Here is a 26275-nt window from a genome sequence, read left to right as displayed (position 1 = left end):
GACTTGTCAAAAATGAAACAGATGAAAAACATATGCAATATCTTGAATGGACTGTGTAAGATGTGACGAATCGTCACATGGCGCTGGCCTGTGGCAGAGGTACTATGCTGGTCGCATGGAACTCTGAGTAGGAGAGTGCCTGTAACACACAGCTGTGTTGGGCCCTAAATTCCACTTTCAACCAGGTACTGATGATAAGTACCAGGAACCTCTGCAGAAGTAGATAAAGGGGGATATGAAGCAAATACTACTGGATAACTACATACGTGTTTCATATACAACTCTCTCAGTCAAGCATTCACATTTACATGGAAAATCATTGTTTGGTGACATGAAACATCTTAAATTTAAAAACTGTTAGGATTTTCAAATTTAAAAAAGAATTCAAAACAATTAGCAATCTGGTTAGTATGATAGGCTGATTGAAAACATACAAATCAACAAAAGAGTTGTTTCTTGCTTTTTTTAACATAAGTCCATTTCTAATGTGCCAGATTCCATTCACCAAGTTAATGCTCATGGTGCTACAACATGGTTCCAGGTTATACTACAGCAAGGAAAACTGATGGGTTTATTCTGACTTGAGATGGGGGTTGGAGTTGTAAAAAAACGGAAAGACTGAGAAGTGGTGGTAGGGTGAAGCCAGGAAATGTTTTACCTCCTTTATTATCTATATCGTTCTCAGTATTTTGAACCTTATCTTCAGGTTCCATTTCTGTAAGGTAATACAATCAAGCTCAAAATGTTAAACTGTACACAAATGGAAAAGCACCTTTGACAAGATATACCAAGTGCTGAAATCGCAGGCAGTTTACATATGCAATGCACTATGGTTAAAATGTTCATGAGAACTTCAAACCATGCTGCTTTCAGAAAATAATTCAATGAAAATTTATTGAAAGATTGACATCAAATAACATGCTGTAGGTATTTGTAAGAATGTATGGCAAATGTACTTACAAAAGCCAATATCATCAAATTCATAATTTGTGAATAAGATCAGTAAAATTAATCTTAAAATTGCACTGAATGTTTATGAAGAAACCATTTTTTTTATTAGAAAAAATAATCAACGTGCCTGTGTTGATTTCTGATGTAAAAGCCAGGGGTTTTGAAATGTTTTATCACATTACTTAAAGTTTACACACATACATGAAATGAAGAAAGATTTACCAGGGCTTTACTGTCACAAGATATTGCATAAAAATTGAGAATGAAATTTACTCAGCGAGGCAAGGGGGATGCAAAAACATATAAGACTATTTCATTCATCAAAACTAGTCATGTTACATAAAACTGACATTTTTATCCTGGAAGGAAATACACCCAAAGTTCAGAGTCTGAAGGCTTCTGAGACCCACATGCTACTGTCTTGGGCCCCTGGTTATTACAGAGAGAAGATAGACCCAGGCATATACCTGGTACAAATGTTAACACCGCACTTGTTTCGAGAGATAATTACAATAATAATAGGATGCACCATGTCAGTGCCCTCTTAATTAAACCATTCACTGAATTCAACTTAACATAAATTAAGGATTTCTGTCTATACTGCTGTTTGTAAAGTTCTATTCATCTAATATATTCTGTTTTTCAGACTAATATTTAACAAATAAATGTGCATGAAGTATGTAGATAATGAATTTAATGGCTGAATAAAACTGCCACTCCATGCTAATTTCATTGCTAAACAGGCATGTTATTCTTCCTATGAGTTGCCTCCCTTTTGACTTCAAATGTCAATTACAAATGTATAAAGTTTTAAGTTTAACGTGATACATTTATTCCAAATTTCATCAATTGTTTAACTTGAAATTACATGTCTGAGTCTCAAAGGGAGACAACTCCCAGTTCCATCACCAAAACAAATCAATGAAATGGCAGGCATTACCTCCTTTGTATGGGCTTTTATGTTTAGCTGAAATAGTGGACCAAGATTGAATTATTGTAGACCATTAAACAGACATGGAACATGTATTGCAGGCTATATTTTGTTAACATGAAATGATTTGAAAGCTAACCAATGTAATCCATGCAAGAAATCCTACTTTGGACATAGAAAATACAGTGAAACCTCGTTACACCGGATCCTAATAGTCTCAAAACTCCGCTTTTCAGACAATTACTGTTGGGCTTGTTGCTCTTGGGTAAGCTGTACCCATGATTTGTTAATCCTGAAAAATGTAACAGTCTAACTTGGACCAACTGTGTCCGGTTTAACATGGTTTAACTGTATGGGTTACAAAGGCCTGTATACATATATGTACATATATATATACACTCTACATAGCAAATGTACACCGATCTGCTATTCTTGCCAAAAAAGAGAGGCAAGCTCTAGGACTGTAAAGCTAAGCTTCTCCAATCATAACGTATGCTAGTTTCCTGGTGAAGTATTCCAGTCATGCAAGGCAATGGTTTTATCCGTCATCACAGTTCATGGACATTTACATTCCACGATCGGTTGTGAAAAATGTGAGATAATATGATCCATTTATCTAAAAAAATAATGACTACATATTTGTGTCTTACGAGACAAATTGGATGAATTTGAGACATGGTTTAGTATTTCTTTATTCAATAAAATAAAGCATAGCACACAGGTCTAATTAAAAGTAGGGATGCATTGGTACGAAATACTATTCTACATAATACTTTCTCAGTAAATCTGATCTTGTATCACAATAAAGACGTCTTTCCATTAGCTCCATGTTTAAATTCACAGTTACCATGGAAACTAAATCAAATTTGTTCATGAGCAAAATTACTTACATTATTTCCATACATAAATAGGAACGTTAATTATTCCATGAAATATTGTACAAGTAAGGTTATTCTGGCTGAGTGTCATCTGACAAAAACAGTAAAAGCATTAGTGTGTATATATATGCATATAGAATTACATCTCCATATAATTGTATAGTTTTGATGGCAGCTAGTATATATACATAGCAGGCACTACCACCAAGCTAATCGTACACAACATGGATATATAGGAGAAATGGACAAGAAATTGACACTTTTGCAACTCACCGTTGTCATCATCGTCCTCTAGATTGTTAGCCAGATTTACATGGATTTGTTTGTCTCGATTGTCCTTGAGGTTGTTTTGACGTAGATTGATGTCAATGCGATTCCCACTACTGAAATTAATGCTGGTGTTGCAATAGGAGGTCAAAGGTCATATGAGGTAGAGAAACAGTGGCCATTGCAGTGACAGACTAGCTACAAGAAACTAAAGAAAGAACCAGCATGGAACTCAGGTAACAGAACCTAGCAAGTAGTTGTCAGCAAGTAGGCTATAGATGACAGTGTTACATGATACATACTTAGGTTAACAAAAATAATAGTCTTGGTTCTCAGGCACCGCCCGCATCATAATAAAGTTCGACGCACGTTTTGTCTTTATTTTCACTTTTGAAAAAAACACCAAAATCTTTAAATATTCCAAGTCTAACGGTAGTCAAATACTGTATTCAAGTATTTTACTCATCAAGGAATACTTTTATGTAGGGAGGCCCTTTCCAAGGTTGATTGTACACCACTGTTTATTGATAACACGACTGTTTATTGGTTACATACTAGTTTGAACATACAAAAAAAGACACCGCCCGCCCGCACTATATTTTCAAAAACCTTTGCCTTAGAACCAATTCTTTTATTTTTTTAAGCCTTATCTTGTATGAGCTTGTTTCATTTTACAAGATGAATAAGACCAAATCTGTGCAATGTTAATTCAACCTAATTCATATCATGGTCACAAAAATAAAACAACAACTGGGTCCTGAGTGGTGAGTCTCTTTGTTAGAATATTAAGAGAGCAACCATGGCGTTTGTATTTAACGTGTTTTTGTTAAATACAGAAGTCAACTGCTTTCCAGTGTGTCACTCAGGGTGAAGGATGGACCACTATTTTCAGCGTTGTGTCAGTTAGAAGCGTAGAATGAAGGCGTGGTAGCAGCTAGGTGCAGGGTATTTAGCATATACACAGACCACTGCACAACGACAGTACAGCCATGTCCTCTTTTGGGGATTTGTTCCTTGACCAAATACAGCTCATAATCTGCAACTCTTATCAGGGATTTATTTCAATGTATCGTTGTTCAAAAAGGCCATCATCCTTGTTAAGATTTCTGTCTAGAATTTGGAATGTTTGAAGAATTGGCTAATACCAGTCATGTGCTTCTGTGAAAGGCAGGAAAGGTGACCTAATCATAACAAAGAGTGTGCTGGAATTAGGTTCAATAGAGTCACAGAGATCTTGGATGGAAACTTTTGTCACCATGATCTCTCTATTTTAATTTAAAATGTTTTAGGACTAATTCATATTGGTAAGCAGGCTATGTATGAAAATTAATGCTTGCATATCCTATCTTAAAATTTGAAATGATAAAGTATGCAAATATCATCTGTTCAATTCTGAAATACAAAATATTGATTAATCTTTGGAATAAATGAAACAAATGACTGATTCTACTTTTGATTCTTAATGTAATACTTAATAGTAATAGCCAAGCACTGGAATAATCTTTTGACAGAACAAAAAGCTCTAATAGTACTTAATATAATATTATGTGTGTAGTGAAATATGAGGTAAAATACTAACTAGTTGAAGTTGGCCGTCTTCCCATCCTCGTTGTTCTGTGGAGAGGGGGGACAGATGTTGACCTGCGGTGGCGCTTGACCGGCCATCAACTCAGCAGCCTCCGCCTTCTCTCGCTCCTCTCTCCGCTGAGCAACAAGATGTACCAGTAAGTAAGAGGTTTTATCATGGTGGCAGCTTGATGTGTGAGGAAAGTGCTACAGTCTTACACGTTCACAAGTATTTTGAAACACAGAAGCAATGGTTTGGTTTTCAAAAACCTAGAAACATAAGCAGGGTGAAACTGGGATTTAAACCCACAGTCATAGGTTTCTTGCATGCCTGAGGGACATGACTCTGCACACTGAATTGTGGCGCCTTAGATGACTGGGTCACACACGAACAGACAGTAGTCTCTATGTACCTGGAAAAGTAACATAGTGTCATACTATAGACCACATCATCGTCTACTGGTTGTCATGTGGTAGAACATGAACTAGTGGACCTAAACCAAGCACAGGACTTAGTTCCTGCACTATTGAAGACTGAGTTCCTGCACTATTGAAGACTGAGTTCCTGCACTATCGAAGACTGAGTTCCTGCACTATTGAAGACTTTGTTCCTGCACTATTGGGGACTTGGTTCCTGCACTATTGAAGACTTAGTTCCTGCACTATTGAAGACTTAGTTCCTGCACTATTGAAGACTTAGTTCCTGCACTATTGGGGACTTGGTTCCTGCACTATTGGGGACTTGGTTCCTGCACTATTGGGGACTTGGTTCCTGCACTATTGAAGACTTAGTTCCTGCACTATTGAAGACTTAGTTCCTGCGCTATTGAGAACTTGGTTCCTGCACTATTGAGGACTTAGTTCCTGCACTATTGAAGACTTAGTTCCTGCACTATTGGGGACTTGGTTCCTGCACTATTGGGGACTTGGTTCCTGCACTATTGAGGACTTGGTTCCTGCACTATTGGGGACTTGGTTCCTCCACTATTGGGGACTTGGTTCCTGCACTATTGAAGACTTAGTTCCTCCACTATTGAAGACTTAGTTCCTGCACTATTGAAGACTTAGTTCCTGCACTATTGAAGACTTAGTTCCTGCACTATTGGGGACTTGGTTCCTGCACTATTGAAGACTTAGTTCCTATACTATTGAAGGCTTATTTCCTGCACTATTGGGGACTTGGTTCCTGCACTATTGGGGACTTGGTTCCTGCACTATTGAAGACTTAGTTCCTGCACTATTGAAGACTTGGTTCCTGCACTATTGAAGACTTAGTTCCTGCACTATTGAAGACTTGGTTCCTGCACTATTGAGGACTTGGTTCCTGCACTATTGAGGCCTTGGTTCCTGCAATACTGAGGACTTGGTTCCTGCACTATTGAGGACTTGGTTCCTGCACTATTGAGGACTTAGTTCCTGGACTGTAGAGGGGTTATTTCACAGGCTCTTGGGGGATATTTCCTGAAATGTTGAGGACTTAAGTCCAGGACCATCAAGGATTTATGTCCCTGGCCATTGAGGAATATTTCCTGCCCTTTTGAGGACTTAGTTCCCAGGCTAGGTAGTCTGCAGTGGGTCAGTCTGTACATACCATGTTCTCCTCTTCTGCCTGCTCCTCCTCTGCTGCGGTCAGCTCCTGGGCATTGGCCAAGTTGTCCACAGCGATGGCCAAGAACACGTTCAGCAGTGTGTCTGTGAAGCTCGGTCAAGGGTCTAAAACTCTACAGTCTCCATAAACTACCCAACCATTACTGAAGACAATGTCATGTTCACAATTTATTTCTAAAACCCAAGTTCCAATCTTTTTGTAGATTTTTCTGTAAACATTTCTTGGAAACGTTGATGTTGTTATAGCTTTAAAAAACCCATTATCATATACTTGCCACCATATGTTTAAACATCAGTTGACCAATACCAGCAGTTGGGTTTGAATGTTTGGAACAGCTGTTTTGTGAACCTCAATAATGAAGTCTCAGCTCAGCTTTTTAGGATGTCACCCTCTAACAGAGTTTATGATCAAATTTGCTGACTTATCTGAATAATTCATTTTCAGCATCACACAGTGTGACCTTCATGTTTGAACATATTTACAGGCCACAGTGACTGACTTTGTGCGTGTTGTCGGTGTGAAGGATACAGTTACCAAATAGCACCAGTATAATGAAGTACAACGAGAACAGCATGCCCGACTCTGTCCCGCCGTGAGCGCGGATGCCGTTGTACATCACCTCATTCCAGTCCTCCCCTGTCAGAATCTGAAACACACAGGCCATGTAGCAATTTCAAACTGTGAACCAAAGCCATGATATTCTTTAAAATTTTAAATTTAAATATATTTTATTATAATTAATTGTACAGGATATAGCAAATTAATAAAATAACTGTTGTTTTAAAATCGAGTGACAGGTAGAAAATGTTAATATATACTATTCTCAATGTTCATGGCTGACATGCCCTCTTGCAGCTGATGGACAGATAGAAGCAATGGTAGATGGCTGTCAGTGGCGGGTCGAGGGGGGGGGGGGGATTCTGGGGGTGGCCACCCCATCCTTTTTCACATCTGATAACATTTTGTGTGCGCCTTGCCTACCATGATTTCTTACTGAGTGAGTGAGTGAGTATGGTTTTATGCTGCTTTTAGCAATATTCCAGCAGGGGGACACCAGAAATGGGCTTCACACATTGTACCCATGTCAGGAATCAAACCCAGGTCTTCCGACCACCCCGATAACATATTAATTTGTTTGTTAAAGTCAAATGAATAATGGTTTACATATAGTGTTTGTGATTTTGGGGGTTTTGTTTGTTTTTTTGTATTTGGCTACTCTCTTGGCTGGACTCCCAGCACACTTCCCTTTCAAGTTATCATGGTGTTACAGATATAGTGAGCTAAAATGATAATATGAAAAATAATTTGAAAATACTTTAAGCTGTTTCCCTGAATCAATCGCACAACAAGATACTGTTGCACTGATAAGAAACACATGCACCAGCACCAATCTGGATCATCAAAACTGATTTGGATGATCTCCCCTTGACCGCGGAGAGCTGTGTTGTCTTGTCAGTCTTGCTTGACATTTGCCCACTTTTTGACTGACAATTTTGATATTCTGGTGGATTTTGAACCAGGATAAGATTGTTTTCAGCTACAGCTATAATTACAATTTTTTTGTTAAACTATGAGCTGGAATATTTTTTAAGAAAAACACATTGCTACAATGTAATTTTTGTGACAGGCAATATCTTTTTGCATAATGTTTTTTTCAAGAATATTCAGGGACAAGTCATATTTAAAAAAAAATCCTGGGCCCTACCCCAGAATACCAAATGGTTGGTCCCTAAGGGTTGTATCTCTAAAGATATTGCTTAAATTCTACATGACATCTTCTGTAATTTCTAGCAGGACTAAAACACCGTATGAAACTTCTGTTGACAATTTGAACCCAAATATCAGGTGGTCTCACCTGGAACACTGTTAGTAGAGCGATGGGAAAAGTATCAAAATGTGATGATGGCCTCCCTGATGGAAAGTTCATTCTGCAATGAAATATATATCATATAAAATATAAAATTCTATTTTCATATAGAAATTAAATATTAATCTATTGCAGAGACTATATATATGACACATTACTAATAACATGGAATCATCTCAATTTCAGAACACTTTCTTCAAATTACTGGGCGGCACATAAGCTTTCAACATGTTAGTTGACCAGGGTTTGGAGCAATAGCTCACACACATTCAGATACCTCAATGGGTCTTTCTACAGAAAGCTAGATCTTCATACAGGTAATGCTGAAGCTAAAGTTGTGACATGAACGACTTACTCTCCTCCAAACAACTGCATCCCCAGCAAGGCGAAGATGAGGATGAACAAGAAGAGCAAGAAGAGGAGTGACACGATGGATCTCATACTGCTGAGGAGGGAGATGACGAGGTTCCGCAGAGATGCCCAGTATCTGTACAACAAGCAAAGCGTCACGGCAACAGGCCAAGTGGAGTTCACGATTCGTACTCTTTCAACTCATTTTAGTGTTCTTGTGCAGGGTAATCAAATTCTTACACACTAGCTCTTTTGTAGGTATCAGGTGTTCATATCTGTGAATTACCTGTCTTGCAATACATGTTGCATGTGCCCAGGTGTTCATTATCACATGCACCAGTGTTCATACAGATGGAACGTAAAAGTATTTCCTTCTCTGCCAGTATGTAACACCTTACCAGTATGTGTGATGCACACCTTGGCTGCTGCACCTACTTTAGTGTTCCTCTAGCTTGAAGCACTGGGTCTCCGTTATTTACTGTTACTTACCTTGTGACTTTGAAGATTCTCAGCAACCTAAGAGCTCTGAGCACACTGATGCCAAAGGATCCTGACTTGAACCAGGACCACACGACTTCTATGATGCTCCCTACGATAACCTGGAGACAAACACAAGGATAACAACATGGCTGTACACCTGCCATTCAAACTAGTAAGAATTGGGAATTTCATCAGATCATAAATGTTGCACTTATCAGAACTGAAGATACTTTATCATCACTATTCATTGGGAATTTGAGTTTCTAATGATCCAAAGATGCAAAGATGCAAAGATGCAGATACACTTACCACACAGTCAAAGATGTTGAAAGACGATCTGAAATAGACACGCACGCCTAGTCCATACATCTTGATGAACATCTCAGAGATGAAGAGAGCCAGGAACATGAACTCCATGTAATCTACAAGAGAACAAGGAACATGAACGCTATGTATGAACCCTACATTCACGTAACCATTAACTGTTTAATTACGTCAATAATTTCCATTGATTATCTGCCATGTGTAACTATATATGCTTGTGAATTGCAGCAGAGACATTAGTCATGTTAATAAGATGAAGACTGAGGTTTGTAAGAGGGTTACCTCCCTTTAACCACAAGCATTTAGTCATGGACAGACGTACACATGTTTCATTTGGGCTGAAACATCTCAATTGTTTACAGTTTTTCAACCTTTAGTCATTCTTCACTCACAAACATAATTGGCAAAACCTGCAAACAACACACTTAACACATTTCTGAACATGTTAAATGAAGCATGCAGAATGTACTGACACCTATACATGCTATAAATAATACCCCAGGTACTGATACCTGTATCCCCATAGTGAATCCCCAGGTACTGATACCTATATCCCCGTAGTGAATCCCCAGGTACTGATACCTATATCCCCGTAGTGAAACCCCAGGTACTGATACCTATATCCCTGTATTGAATCCCCAGGTACTGATACCTATATCCCTGTAGTGAAACCCCAGGTACTGATACCTATATCCCTGTAGTGAATCCCCAGGTACTGATACCTATATCCCTGTATTGAATCCCCAGGTACTGATACCTATATCCCCATAGTGAATCCCAAGGTACTGATACCTATATCTCCTTATTGAATCCCCAGATACTGATATCTATATCCCCATATTGAATCCCCAGGCTCCTGTTTTTGACTCACATAAGAAGTCAGAGTGCCAGTCCGGTTGGCCATAGTGTTCCGAGGCTACACACACTGTGTTGAGGAACACAAGCACGATCACTATCCAGTAGAACGCTTGACTCTTCACTAACTTGCGAATAGAAAATCTGAAAAAAACAGAACATCATTTTAGTTCAAACTGGTACCTTAAATACAAAAAGAGTTGCAAAATGAGATTTGAATTTTCTCTATGGTCTGTATATTAAACATGTGTCATTTGTGATAGACAGAGTGATATTTAAAGATTCTAAATACATGTACTATTAGTTCTTATTTAGTGTTTGTATTTTCATTCATCAGTTGAAGTCAGGCTTACATGCATACACAAATGAATGAATGAATGTGTCACACGCTGCTATAACAACTCTCATAGTGCTTCCTGCATATTCCTGATACCTGAGTAAAGGCAAAAGAAACAAGTGCCATTTTTCCCTTATCAGTTGGGCCCTAATTCAACAATACATAATCGAAAAGGTTGTGCATCTAAAAATGTTGCAAAACCAATGTCAGATATTTTGCTGCTACGTGCATCCCCCATTGCTATTTGATTGTACAGGCCTGACGCCTGTGTCAAGTTGAGCTGATGCCATAACTACTACATACCTGATCCTTTTCTCAGCTCTCCAGAATGTTCCACATCTGCCATTCAATTTGCGGTTTTTAGCATTTCTTCCTATTCTATTTCCTGGAAAAACAATCATTATGAAACTAATGAAGATGACAGAACATGAACATAGACATGACAACAGAGTTAGTTAATGGTTAGCATGGCTGTAGTAATTGTAACAAAGTGTTTGAGTGTCTGTGCTCAACTGAGACAACAGCTCTACAGGGGTGTTGTACCTGGGAAGCCACTGAGATCCGACAGGAGATCTTCATCATTCAGCTCGTTGTTGTCGTCATCCGTTTCCTCTCCTTTCAACTGCTTCATTTTCCTGGCTGCTGCACGGCGGCGTGCTGAAATACATATATGTACATTTCACTCACAGGACACACACATAGATTTCACACACACACACAAACACAAACACACACACACACACACACACACACACACACACACACACACACACACAGAGGACACATAGTACATTTCACTCACAGGACACACATACATTTCACTCACAGGAGACACACACACATACATTTCACTCATAGGACACACACATACATTTCACTCACAGGACAAACATTCATTTCACTCACAGGACACACACATTTCACTCACAGGACACACACATTTCACTCACAGCACACACACATTTCACTCACAGGACAAACATACATTTCACTCACAGGACACACACACACACATTTCACTCACAGGACACACACATACATTTCACTCACAGGACACACACACACACATTTCACTCACAGGACACACACATACATTTCACTCACAGGACACACACATACATTTCACTCACAGGACACACACATACATTTCACTCACAGGACACACACATTTCACTCACAGGACACACACATTTCACTCACAGCACACACACATTTCACTCACAGCACACACACATTTCACTCACAGGACAAACATACATTTCACTCACAGGACACACACACACACATTTCACTCACAGGACACACATACATTTCACTCACAGGACACACACACACACATTTCACTCACAGGACACACACATTTCACTCACAGGACAAACATACATTTCACTCACAGGACACACACACACACATTTCACTCACAGCACACACACATTTCACTCACAGGACAAACATACATTTCACTCACAGGACACACACACACACATTTCACTCACAGGACACACGTACATTTCACTCACAGGACACACACATACATTTCACTCACAGGACACACACACACACATTTCACTCACAGGACACACACATACATTTCACTCACAGGACACACACATACATTTCACTCACAGGACACACACATACATTTCACTCACAGGACACACACATTTCACTCACAGGACACACACATTTCACTCACAGCACACACATATTTCACTCACAGCACACACACATTTCACTCACAGGACAAACATACATTTCACTCACAGGACACACACACACACATTTCACTCACAGGACACACATACATTTCACTCACAGGACACACACACACACATTTCACTCACAGGACACACACATACATTTCACTCACAGGACACACACATTTCACTCCCAGGACACACACATTTCACTCACAGGACACACACATTTCACTCACAGGACACACACATTTCACTCACAGCACACACACATTTCACTCACAGCACACACACATTTCATTCACAGGACACACACGTACATTTCTCTCCCAGGTAACACCCATTTCACTCACAGGACACACGTACATTTCACTCACAGGACACACACGTACATTTCATTCACAGCACACACACATACATTTCACTCACAGGACACACACGTACATTTCTCTCCCAGGTAACACACATTTCACTCACAGCACATACACGTACATTTCTCTCCCAGGACACACACATGTCACTCACAGGACACACACGTACATTTCACTCCCAGGACACACACGTACATTTCACTCACAGGACACACACATACATTTCTCTCCCAGGACACACACATTTCACTCACAGGACACACACGTACATTTCACTCACAGGACACACACGTACATTTCACTCACAGGACACACACGTACATTTCACTCACAGGACACACACGTACATTTCTCGTCACAGACACACCATATGTTATCAGTTCATGCAATAACAAATGTTGGTGTGTTAAATTATTTATATCCATTCTCTGAGCTCTACAACTGACTAAGGTGACAAAAGTAACAGAGCTCCTGTATGATTAACTTACTTTGGTAGAAAGCTTTTCTTTATAATTTACATTGAAATATATCCTAGCAATATCAATTATGTCAGGATTCCGAAATAAGTTATTGAAAGCACAAATGTGTGTCATGTAGCTCTGATATAAGTACAAATGTGTGTCATGTAGCTCTGATTCAAGTACAAATGTGTGTCATGTAGCTCTGATTCAAGTACAAATGTGTGTCATGTAGCTCTGATTCAAGTACAAATGTGTGTCATGTAGCTCTGATTCAAGTACAAATGTGTGTCATGTAGCTCTGATTCAAGTACAAATGTGTGTCATGTAGCTCTGATTCAAGTACAAATGTGTGTCATGTAGCTCTGATTCAAGTACAAATGTGTGTCATGTAGCTCTGATTCAAGTACAAATGTGTGTCATGTAGCTCTGATTCAAGTACATCAGCAACACGTGTGAGTGACTGAGATTTAAAGCCGCTTCAACAGAATACAAGTTATTTCACTGCATGTCAGCTTAATGTGAGACGTGATTCAGATCTCAGATATTTACCCCTTTGGTGAAACCTACGAGCCAAAGGTATGGTCCTGACAAAACCTGGTAACATAAAGGGGGTGAACCTGGATTCGAACCCACGATGACAGGTTCCTGGCATACCAAGGGTATGCAACTCTGCACAGCGAATTGCGGCGACTAAGACAAGTGGGCCACCTGAGCCCCTATAAGCTACATGCATACACACAATTAATCACATCATTCTAGAAACACCAAGTTGGTTACCTACTTTCCTGAAAAGTTATCAAAACATTGAATACAAAAACCATGCACATTCTGAAGCACACAGGGCAGATCCTGATACAGGGAAATACACTTATTCCTTCACAGAACAGTCCAACAATAATGTATTGCGGCTGCTGTTAGACATCTGACAGACATTCATCAACTATTAGCCACTCCTTCACCAGCAATCAAAGTGAGACCGGGTGCAGAGTGCCAGGGACTTGAAACATACACTCCTATCTGTATATAATGCCTGCTTGTCATCATGGCTATGTTGCATTCAAAGATTTCTGTATGAAAAGAGTGTCAAAAGTAAACAAACTTGTCCAATAACTTTCTATGTCAATACTTTCTATCTGATGAGTGTGGCATTATATGGAGATGAGGGTGTATATAAGAAAGGAGATTTAAAGAAGATGCTTTAAAAAAGGAACAGTAGAATTCAAGTTGCTAAAGCTACACAAGCAGGCTGCTTGCCACGACACTGTCCCTTGACCCCAACAAGAAGCAGAAGCGTGGATGCTTTCTATCTAGGTTATGTCCACCTTTTCATCTGCCATATGTCCACTGTCGAGCCCCATGCCCACTGTATACCCTGGGGTAGAGGAGACACATGCCCCCTGTATACCCTGGGGTAGAGGAGACACATGCCCACTGTATACCCTGGGGTAGAGGAGACACATGCCCACTGTATGCCCTGGGGTAGAGGAGACACATGCCCACTGTATATCCTGGGGTAGAGGAGACACATGCCCCCTGTATACCCTGGGGTAGAGGAGACACATGCCCACTGTATACCCTGGGGTAGAGGAGACACATGCCCACTGTATACCCTGGGGTAGAGGAGACACATGCCCCCTGTATACCCTGGGGTAGAGGAGACACATGCCCACTGTATACCCTGGGGTAGAGGAGACACATGCCCCCTGTATACCCTGGGGTAGAGGAGACACATGCCCACTGTATACCCTGGGGTAGAGGAGACACATGCCCCCTGTATACCCTGGGGTAGAGGAGACACATGCCCACTGTATACCCTGGGGTAGAGGAGACACATGCCCACTGTATACCCTGGGGTAGAGGAGACACATGCCCACTGTATACCCTGGGGAAGAGGAGACATGCCCACTGTATATCCTGGAGTAGAGGAGACACATGCCCCCTGTATACCCTGGGGTAGAGGAGACACATGCCCACAGTATACCCTGGGGTAGAGGAGACACATGCCCCCTGTATACCCTGGGGTAGAGGAGACACATGCCCACTGTATACCCTGGGGTAGAGGAGACACATGCCCCCTGTATACCCTGGGGTAGAGGAGACACATGCCCACTGTATACCCTGGGGAAGAGGAGACACATGCCCACTGTATATCCTGGGGAAGAGGAGACATGCCCACTGTATATCCTGGGGTAGAGGAGACACATGCCCACTGTATACCCTGGGGTAGAGGAGACATGCCCACTGTATGCCCTGGGGTAGAGGAGACACATTCCCCCTGTATACCCTGGGGTAGAGGAGACACATGCCCACTGTATACCCTGGGGTAGAGGAGACACATGCCCACTGTATACCCTGGGGTAGAGGAGACACATGCCCACTGTATGCCCTGGGGTAGAGGAGACACATGCCCACTGTATACCCTGGGGTAGAGGAGACACATGCCCCCTGTATATCCTGGGGTAGAGGAGACACATGCCCACTGTATACCCTGGGGTAGAGGAGACATGCCCACTGTATGCCCTGGGGTAGAGGAGACACATTCCCCCTGTATACCCTGGGGTAGAGGAGACACATGCCGTATGTATACCCTGGGGTAGAGGAGACACATGCCCACTGTATACCCTGGGGTAGAGGAGACACATGCCCACTGTATATCCTGGGGAAGAGGAGACACATGCCCACTATATACCCTGGGGTAGAGGAGACACATGCCCACTGTATACCCTGGGGTAGAGGAGACACATGCCCACTGTATATCCTGGGGAAGAGGAGACACATGCCCACTATATACCCTGGGGTAGAGGAGACACATGCCCACTGTATACACTGGGGTAGAGGAGACAGATATCAAAACATTTTCTGCATTTAGATAATCAACAAAAGAAAGTGTTTGAAATTTTGTTTTATACATCAATATTTATATCTAACCATTCCACAAAACCTTACTTTAATGACAAAAGTAGGTCTTGTTATTCCTTTGTCCGCGGGGCTGAATATATCCATTTATTCCAAAGAAAACTTGCATTTTTGTGATGAAATTGGGTAAGTCTTGGCATTTTGACTACTTGGAGGACAGGGTCCTACGACCCTGGAGTTCATTATGACTCTTGTATAGTCAGCAGTAAGATAACACAGATCAGGACCCTACAGTATTCTATGATGAAGGATGTTACTGGTTTGAACCCAAGCGTGTGATGGGGTAAGGCAGCGGTTCCATGGCGGTGGTTCTGGCACTCCCTCTCCAAAGCTCCTATTCATGGGTAGGCAAGGGTGGGTATGGATGGGGGTCAGGAGGATAGGTGTGTATCCAACCTTTGTCTGATGGCCTGCCAACCAGTCCAACACCACGATCGCTCATCAACAAGTCCACGTCTATACAGTTTGACAACTGGGGGGAATCTGGACAATTGTCAACTTTGCACACACCATACTCTTCCAACACCTCTTCAGGGACGCCATATTTCACGGTGGTGTTGCTACCAGCGGAGTCAGTGGACAACTGACCCCTGGTTGACCATGAACAATTTGGGTTTGGGTAACCAACATTACCGTTTGAATCTGTTTGTAAAATCAACTTGAATGAATGAAAGAATCATTTGTCAACACTTAAAACAACACTTAATACAAGTGTCCGATACCTGTAAATAATATTCAAAGTTCTAGGACACTTTTTGTCTAACATTCAAATACCATGTACAAGATTACATGCAAAGACATTGGTTTAAGTAGCTTTACAAGGGGAAACATTCCATGAACACAAAATGAAATAAAACCAGTACCATGCCACCAAGAAGCTGTACACACTGAAGCCATCCTACATAGCAGAGTCCACTCCTGTAGCACGTGGAATAAACTCGGCTTCCTACATAGGTGGGAAGTCAACAAGCAGGATGTGGTGATTAGGGGTGGTGGTGGGAGGTTACGAAATCATTTTAGAATTTCAATAATTCTTTCATAAGACAAAATTTTCAGATTTATCCAAAGACAAATACCATTATTTACACGCCCACATATATCCTAGGGTTAAAACTGTTGTTAGACACGCCCATATATATCTTAGGGTTAATACTGTTGTTAGACAGGCCCACATGTTTCCCAGGGATAATATTGTTGTTAGACAAGCCCACATGTTTCCCAGGGATAATACCGTTGTTAGACAGGCCAACATGTATCCCAGGGTTAATACTGTTGTTAGACAGGCCCACATATATCCCAGGGTTAATACTGTTGTTAGATAGGCCCACATGTATTCTAGGGATAATACTGTTGTTAGACAGGCCCACATGTTTCCCAGGGATAATACTGTTGTTAGACAGGCCAACATGTATCCTAGGGTTATTACTGTTGTTAGACACGCCCATATATATCCTAGGGTTAATACTGTTGTTAGACAGGCCAACATGTATCCTAGGGATAATACTGTTGTTAGACAGGCTCAGATGTATCACAGGGTTAATACTGTTGTTAGACAGGCCAACATGTATTCTAGGGATAATACTGTTGTTAGACAGGCCCACATGTATCCCAGGGTTAATACTGTTGTGTGACAGGTCAACATGTATTCTAGGGATAATACAGTTGTTAGACAGGCCCACATGTATCCCAGGGATAATACTGTTGTTAGACAGGCTCAGATGTATCACAGGGTTAATACTGTTGTTAGACAGGCCAACATGTATTCTAGGGATAATACTGTTGCTAGACAGGCCCACATGTATCCCAGGGTTAATACTGTTGTTAGACAGGCCAACATGTATTCTAGGGATAATACAGTTGTTAGACAGGCCCACATGTATCCCAGGGATAATACTGTTGTTAGACAGGCCCAAATGTTTCCCAGGGATAATACTGTTGTTAGACAGGCCCACATGTATCCCAGGGTTAATACCGTTGTTAGACAGGCCCACATGTATCCCAGGGATAATACTGTTGTTAGACAGGCCCACATGTATCCCAGGGTTAATACTGTTGTTAGACAGGCTTACATGTATCCTAGGGTTAATACTGTTGTGAGACAGGCCCACATGTATCCCAGGGACAATACTGTTGTTAGACAAGCCCACATGTATTACAGGGATAATATTGTTGTTAAACAATCCCACATGTATCCCAGGGTTAATACTGTTGTTAGACAGGCCCAAATGTTTCCCAGGGTTAATACTGTTGTTAGACAGGCCCACATGTATCCCAGGGTTAATACCGTTGTTAGACAGGCCCACATGTATCCTAGGGATAATACTGTCGTTAGACAGGCCCACGTGTTTCCCAGGGTTAATACTGTTGTTAGACTGGCCCACATGTATCCCAGGGTAAATACTGTTGTTAGACAGGCCCTCATGTTTCCCAGGGTTAATACTGTTGTTAGACAGGCCCACATGTATCCTAGGGGTAATATGGTTGTTAGACAAGCCCACATGTATTCTAGGGATAATACTGTTGTTAGACAGGCCCATATGTATCCCAGGGTTAATACTGTTGTTAGACAAGCCCACATGTATCCCAGGGTTAATATTGTTGTTAGACAAGCCCACATGTATTCTAGGGATAATACTGTTGTTAGACAGGCCTACATGTATCCCAGGGTTAATACAGTTGTTAGACAGGCCCACATGTTTCCCAGGGTTAATACTGTTGTTAGACAGGCCCACATGTATCCCAGGGTTAATATTGTTGTTAGACAAGCCATCATGTTTTCTAGGGATAATACAGTTGTTAGACAGGCCCACATGTATCCCAGGGTTAATACTGTTGTTAGACAAGCCCACGTGTATTCTTGGGATAATACTGTTGTTTGACAGGCCCACATATGCATGTATCCCAGGGTTAATACTGTTGTTAGACAGGCCATCATGTATCCCAGGGTTAATACTGTTTTTAGACAGGCTCACATGTATCCCAGGGTTAATACTGTTGTTAGATTGGCCCACATGTATCCTAGGAGTAATACTGTTGTTAGACAGGCCCACATGTATCCCAGGGTTAATACTGTTGTTAGTTTGGCCCACATGTTTCCCAGGGTTAATACTGTTGTTAGACAGGCCCACATATATCCCAGGGTTAAAACTGTAGTTAGACAAGCCCACATGTTTCCCAGGGTTAATACTGTTGTTAGACAGGCCCACATATATCCCAGGGTTAATACTGTTGTTAGACAGGCCCACATGTTTCCCAGGGTTAATACTGTTGTTAGACAGGCCCACATGTATCCCAGGGTTAATACTGTTGTTAGATTGGCCCACATGTATCCCAGGGTTAATACTGTTGTTAGACAGGCCCACATGTTTCCCAGGGTTAATACTGTTGTTAGACAGGCTCACATGTATCCCAGGGTTAATACTGTTGTTAGATTGGCCCACATGTATCCCAGGGATAATACTGTTGTTAGACAGGCCAACATGTATCCCAGGGTTAATACTGTTGTTAGACAGGCCCACATTGGTACAAGGGTCTCTGAGAATTGCATCTCATAGGTTATAAGTATAGTTTTTCTGTTAACATTATCAGGCTTGAAGTTGAGCATGATGACAGACAAACATAACGACAGACAAACATAACGACAGACTACAGCAACGAGGAGAGAGTAAAAAGGTCGACGTACCATACATACCTTCCATGATTTTTAACTTTTCTTCGTCTGTGGTTTTTTCTTCACTGAGTATCACCTCTTCTGGAGCGAAGCGAACATTGTGTTAGTGGTGAACATGGTGTTAGTGGTGAACATTGTATTAGTGGTGAACATTGTATTTGTTGTGAACATTGTATTAATGGTGAACATTGTATTTGTTGTGAACATTGTATTAGTGGTGAACATGGTGTTAGTGGTGAACATTGTATTTGTTGTGAACATTGTATTAATGGTGAACATTGTATTTGTTGTGAACATTGTATTAGTGGTGAACATGGTGTTAGTGGTGAACATAGCATCAGTGGTGAACATTGTTTTAGTGGTGAACATGGTGTTAGTTGTGAATATGGTGTAAGTGGTGAACATGGTGTTAGTGGTGAACATGGTGTTAGTGGTGAACATAGCATCAGTGGTGAACATTGTTTTAGTGGTGAACATGGTGTTAGTTGTGAATATGGTGTTAGTGGTGAACATGGTGTTAGTGGTGAACATGGTGTTTAGTGGTGAACATGGTGTTAGTGGTGAACATGGTGTTAGTTGTGAACATGGTGTTAGTGGTGAACATGGTGTTAGTGGTGAACCTGGTGTTAGTGGTGAACCTGGTGTTAGTGGTGAACATGGTGTTGGTGGTGAATATGGTGTTAGTGGTGAACATGGTGTTAGTGGTGAACATGGTGTTAGTGGTGAACATGGTGTTAGTTGTGAACATGGTGTTAGTGGTGAACATGGTGTTAGTGGTGAACATGGTGTTAGTGGTGAACATGGTGTTAGTGGTGAACATGGTGTTTAGTGGTGAACATGGTGTTAGTGGTGAACATGGTGTTAGTGGTGAACATGGTGTTAGTGGTGAACATGGTGTTAGTGGCGAATATGGTGTAAGTGGTGAACATGGTGTTATTGGTGAACATGGCGTTAGTGGTGAACATGGTGTTAGTGGTGAACATTGTTTTAGTGGTGAACATGGTGTTTGCAGTGAACATGGTGTTAGTGGTGAACATGGTGTTTGTAGTGAGCATGGTGTTACTGGTGAACATGGTGTTTGTGGTGAACATGGTGTTAGTGGTGAACATGGTGTTAGTTGTGAATATGGTGTTAGTGGTGAACATGGTGTTAGTGGCGAATATGGTGGAAGTGGTGAACCTGGTGTTATTGGTGAACATGGTGTTTGTAGTGAACATGGTGTACTAATAGTGGTGAACATGGTGTTAGTGGTGAACATGGTGTTTAGTGGTGAACATTGTCTTAGTGGTGAATATGGGTGAACATGGTGTTAATGGTGAACATTGTTTTAGTGGTGAACATGGTGTTATTAGCGAACATGGTGTTAGTGGTGAACATTGTCTTAGTGGTGAATATGGTGTTATTGGTGAACATGGCGTTAGTGGTGAACATGGTGTTAGTGGCGAACATTGTTTTAGTGGTGAACATGGTGTTTGCAGTGAACATGGTGTTAGTGGTGAACATGGTGTTTGTAGTGAGCATGGTGTTACTGGTGAACATGGTGTTTGCAGTGAACATGGTGTTAGTGGTGAACATGTTGTTAGTGGTGAACATGGTGTTAGTGGTGAACATGGTGTTTGTAGTGAACATGGTGTTAGTGGTGAACATGGTGTTAGTGGTGAACATGGTGTTAGTGGTGAACATGGTGTTTGTAGTGAGTGTCGGTATGTTGGCAGGGACTAAATATACAGCTGAAGTACAATGACAACCGCAATGAAGCGAAGCCTACCCGCTTTGCAGATCCACTCAAGGTATCCGTTCAACTCCCGTTCTATTTGTTGTTGTCTACGTAGCTTGAAGAACGCTCTACGGTTTTCTACTCTTTCTCTCTCTTTGGCAAATTCTCTGGAAGAAGGAAAGAATTTTGTGTCACATATGTCTTCATATTATCAGCAGCCTTTCTCATAAGTGAGTGTGTGAGTGAATTCTGCTTTATGCTACATTCATCAATATGTCCGGCTAGATCACAGCAGTCTATATCTAATAAAGTCTGCAACTGTAGTGAGCAATTAGTCCACAACATCAGACACAATGACTTGCAAAGAAAACATCAAATTGACTAAGCTTGACCACCCATTCCTCTACAGTTGGTTCTTATAACTAGCATTGGGTAATATTGTACAGAGCTGCCAAATACAAGTTTGTCCATGGTTTTCAAACCTTCCTTTGTGATGTGATAACTGCTAATTGACGTTTGTTTTCTTGATCCAGTCCAATATTGCAGATCCTTCAGAGCCACCCCACCATCACCCTACCTCACCCCACACAACCTAACCACCCCACCATAACCCTACCCCACCCCACACTACCCAACCATCCCACCCCACACAACCCAACCACACCACAACCACCCTACAACACCCCACACAACCCAACCACACCACCATCACCCTACAACACCCCACACAACCCAACCACACCACCATCACCCTACCCCACCCCACACAACCCAACCACCACACCCCACACAACCCAACCACCCAACACAACCCAACCACACCACAACCACCCTACAACACCCCACACAACCCAACCACACCACTATCACCCTACCCCACCCCACACAACCCAACCACCACACCCCACACAACCAACACAACCCTACCACCCGACCCTCACCCTACCCCACCCCACACAACCCAACCACACCACCCAATCACACCGAACACAACCCAACCACCCTACCATCACCCTACCCCACCCCACACAACCCAACCACCCAACACATCCCTACCACTCCACCCTCACCCTACCTCCCGACCCTCACCCTACCCCACCCCACACAACCGAACCACCCAACACATCCCTATCACCCTACCATCACCCTACCCCACCCCACAAAGCTCAACCATGACAAGTCATCAAACATGTATTTGTCCTGTGTGCAATATTGAACAATATTCTCTATGTATGGTATAATGGAAGTACTCAGATGATAGAGATGACACAATGTGACCTTGAATTTAGACAAACATGGAAGCAATTCCCCATCTAGAGAGGGGAAACGGTATGTGTCAGTCAGCAGGTACAAAGGTTGTGCTTGTAGTAATGAATACAACCTGAATAGTATCCATTACTAACGGGATCTGACGGTATTACAAGTATCATTTAGGGAGATCTTTGAATAATTTATTCACATACATACACAGATCAAAATGGATTCCCTTTCATGAGTGATGTTTATGAATTGTGAAACTGTTTCTGAATTTAATGGCATTACATTCAGTGTACACAGGCTTTCAGTTGGTCCAACCTTACAGCTTGGAGACAAAGTGGTTGGGAACATTTGGAATGAATGAGGCCTGCAGGTCATGTGATGCTAGTGATGTAAACAAGCTTGAGTATTGATCGTAGGTCTAACACTGCTTCTATTTGCTGACTTGCACGGAGGATGGAGCATCCAGCACTCCGCTGCTGCTGCTTCTGCTGCTGCTGCTGCAGTAGTATTGATTGCTGGATATCGATCCATGTTCAAAATTAGCAAAATCGGTCCATCGCACGTCTTGGAATGAATGGCTCACTGAAAGGCTCTGACTCTTTTTTTTATCTCTACACTCGTAAACGGCTGAAGTGACCCACTTCATCGCTATATTTACATAATTACATCCTAGTCTTGGACCACAGAGATTCATGTAAGATTGCAGAAGGCAGTCATTGCTAATTGCTCGTCAATTTCAGGCAGGGACCTTCTTTTGATAAACACAAGGGTCACGAACAAGTTGTCAACAACAAGGGTCATCAACAGGCTTCAATAACAAGGGTCATCAACAGGCATCAACAACAAGGGTCATCAACAGGCATCAACAACAAGGGTCATCAACAGGGGTTAACAACAAGGGTCATCAACAGGGGTTAACAACAAGGGTCATCAACAGGGGTTAACAACAAGGGTCATCAACAGGGGTCACCACAGGGGTCATCAACAGGGGTTAACAACAAGGGTCATCAACAGGGGTTAACAACAAGGGTCATCAACAGGGGTTAACAACAAGGGTCATCAACAGGGGTTAACAACAAGGGTCATCAACAGGGGTCACCACAGGGGTCATCAACAGGGGTTAACAACAAGGGTCATCAACAGGGGTTACAACAAGGGTCATCAACAGGGGTCACCACAGGGGTCATCAACAGGGGTCACCACATGGGTCATCAACAGGGGTCAACAACAGGGTCATCAACAGGGGTAAAAAACAAGGGTCATCAACAGTGGTTAACAACCAGGGTCAACAACAGGGGTCACCACAGGGGTCTACACAGGGGTCACCACAGGGGTCAACATCAAGGGTCATCAACAGGGGTCACCACAGGGGTCACCACAGGGGTCATCAACAGGGGTCACCACAGGGGTCAACAACAGGGGTCACCACAGGGGTCATCAACAGGGGTCACCACAGGGGTCATCAACAGGGGTCACCACAGGGGTCATCAACAGGGTCATCAACAGGGGTCATCAACAGGGGCCATCACCATGTTGTCAACACTTGGCTGAAGGAAATATTCCCTGGTTGCAAACTATCACACACAGCTATCAGCAGATTAGAATAGAACCTTCAGGAACATCTCCAAAACATGTCCAAAATAGTTTTATATGCAATCAAAGTTTTTCAGACATCAAGTGCCACTGGGTCATTTCCGACCACTCTTCTTAGCAATTCTGACCATACATGACTGCCTTTCACCTTGTCATGTTCCACAACAACATGATCTAGCATCATGTACCCAAATTTACCACAACACTCAGAAAATAGGATTGAAGTAACCCTCCATTTTGTTTGTTTTAAAATGACAACCTATTTTTAAGTTAGTGCAGAATCAATATGACAAGACTGTATGGCATCAATGTTTATTAAAAACTGCAAATGGATTAATCCAGTGTTTAAAATACCCACCCGCCTGACAGACTGAAATGGTCTATTTTGCTGATGGATGGTCAGTTTTGAAAAGTTGCATGCCCGATGGTCAGGCTATTCCCTAAATTACCTAAGCATCTAGTTTTAATACAGTGTAAGAGGTAAATTAACTGTAAACATTAATCACATTATTCAGTCACTTCTGCGTATGTTGATATCAAGTTTCTGTTCTCATACCATGCTTATGTTTATCCTTTTGTTACTTCTGTTCATCAGTCTAGGAAATTCTGGGATGGAAACATTTTATCTGGTCTGGTAACTTTGCAAAGTTGCCACTCCGGTTGTCAGACTGATATTTTGGGCAATGTTATTCACAAACTTGAGCAAACTCAAAGGATGATGTATTCAAGTTGTTAAAATGAATTATCCCATGGCGAACAGGCGTTTAGATTCCATTTCTATTCAGCCATCCAACCAAGGTAGAACTGATATGATCAAAAGGAACATAACAATGACTCCTACGAATCATTACAATATCAACTTCTCTGCCTCTATTTGAGGATTTGAAAAACCAAACATACGTCAATCACCACATAAAATGGTATACAGATTCTTTATGAGTTGTTTTCCTTTTCAGTTCATGGTAGAAGTTGTACTAATCTATACACACAGTGCCTATATTTACCTATCAAAAGAACATTGCTTCTTGCAGTTCACAAGATTGTTTTCATCTACTATGTACTCCTATTCTCAAAGCTTCTGGTGTTTGGTAACATCTATGTACATCATCATAACGACACATAGTTATGATGATTGTGTGTCATAACTAAAAGCAACAGAAGGTCAAAAGTGGGCAAGCTGGAAAACTACAAAGACATATTGAACGTTATAGGGCATGAAATTTGCCAAAATAATTCCTCCAAGCCTTATGTCTCCTGGTAGACTGAACACTAGAGATGGCCTTGAAGGGTATTGCTGTGTGGTGTGGGTGTGAAAGGTGTGACCTGTATACAGTGTTGATAAAAGATGAAAACATAATACCTACCCACTGAGGACTCCCAGTACTAGATTCAACATGAAGAATGATCCTAGGACGATTAGGGGTATAAAATATAAAAAGTTGAAAGTGCTCCCTAAGGCATCATTTGTCTGAAAAAGAAAATAACATCATTACTATTTGGAAACATATAAGTAAACAGTTCAACAGTCACTGGAATGTCATTAAACGAAGGGGAGCACTGAATCTAGGTATCTGAAGTTGCATGTTGACAATATTGAGATAACTGAGTTTAAATTTTCTGTTGGAGTGAGTGAGTGAGTATGGTTTTACACCACTTTCAGCAATATCAAGGTGGTGGAGACCTAAAATGGGCCTCACACTTTGTAACCATCAGGGGAATCAAACCCAGGTCTTCAACATGATGAGCGAACGCTTTAACCACTAGGCTACCCCATCGCCCCTTATTGGTTGGAATAGGGGTGGAAACAAAACAATGTTAACTATTCCATCTTCTGAGATGTCAATATCAGTGAAAAGCCAACTCATGTGGCTGCATCTGTAGAGAATATTTGTGGTTACACATGTAACAATTCAAGACCAATGTTCAGACAACATGGGTTACTTACATAGTACAAAACTGTGGTCCATCCTTCCATTGTTATGCACTGGAACACTGTCAGCATGGCATAGCCAATGTTATCAAAGCTGGTGATTCCAAAGTTGGGGCCCTGCCAGCCTTCTTTACACTCAGATATATTTAATTGGCACTTAAAACCTCCCGGAGAATTGGGATTTTTTGCACACGGTCGTATATCAGGTTCATCCCCATAATCAATGTCACCTGGAAGAAAAATT

At 41.6% G+C, this 26275-nt stretch overlaps 1 protein-coding gene across 9 annotated transcripts in view; it reads right to left on the bottom strand.

The window, feature by feature from the left end:
* Nucleotides 1–26275, bottom strand: part of LOC124117395 (voltage-dependent calcium channel type A subunit alpha-1-like) — a 299488-nt gene that overhangs the window by 67441 nt on the left and 205772 nt on the right. For 4 of the 9 annotated variants that reach the window (XM_046479277.2, XM_048389674.1, XM_046479250.2 and 1 more), the window contains exons 8-24: nt 26047–26261; nt 25466–25569; nt 21300–21415; nt 19544–19609; nt 10960–11073; nt 10720–10801; nt 10096–10223; nt 9210–9322; nt 8910–9019; nt 8425–8556; nt 8058–8130; nt 6731–6848; nt 6185–6285; nt 4607–4731; nt 3034–3155; nt 1892–1918; nt 659–715 (exon numbers count right to left, since the gene is read on the bottom strand). In XM_046479277.2, the coding sequence (XP_046335233.1) occupies nt 659–715; nt 1892–1918; nt 3034–3155; nt 4607–4731; nt 6185–6285; nt 6731–6848; nt 8058–8130; nt 8425–8556; nt 8910–9019; nt 9210–9322; nt 10096–10223; nt 10720–10801; nt 10960–11073; nt 19544–19609; nt 21300–21415; nt 25466–25569; nt 26047–26261 (1803 nt within the window). The remainder of the gene's footprint in view (nt 1–658; nt 716–1891; nt 1919–3033; nt 3156–4606; nt 4732–6184; nt 6286–6730; nt 6849–8057; nt 8131–8424; nt 8557–8909; nt 9020–9209; nt 9323–10095; nt 10224–10719; nt 10802–10959; nt 11074–19543; nt 19610–21299; nt 21416–25465; nt 25570–26046; nt 26262–26275) is intronic. The other 5 variants (XM_048389679.1, XM_048389680.1, XM_048389676.1 and 2 more) reach the window with 4 other exon arrangements.

The sequence above is a fragment of the Haliotis rufescens genome, unplaced genomic scaffold (genome assembly GCF_023055435.1).
Source record: "Haliotis rufescens isolate VD_foot unplaced genomic scaffold, xgHalRufe1.0.p SCAF_8, whole genome shotgun sequence".
NCBI classification, from domain to species: Eukaryota; Metazoa; Mollusca; class Gastropoda; order Lepetellida; family Haliotidae; genus Haliotis; species Haliotis rufescens.
This window is presented reverse-complemented; position numbering and strand designations above follow the sequence as displayed.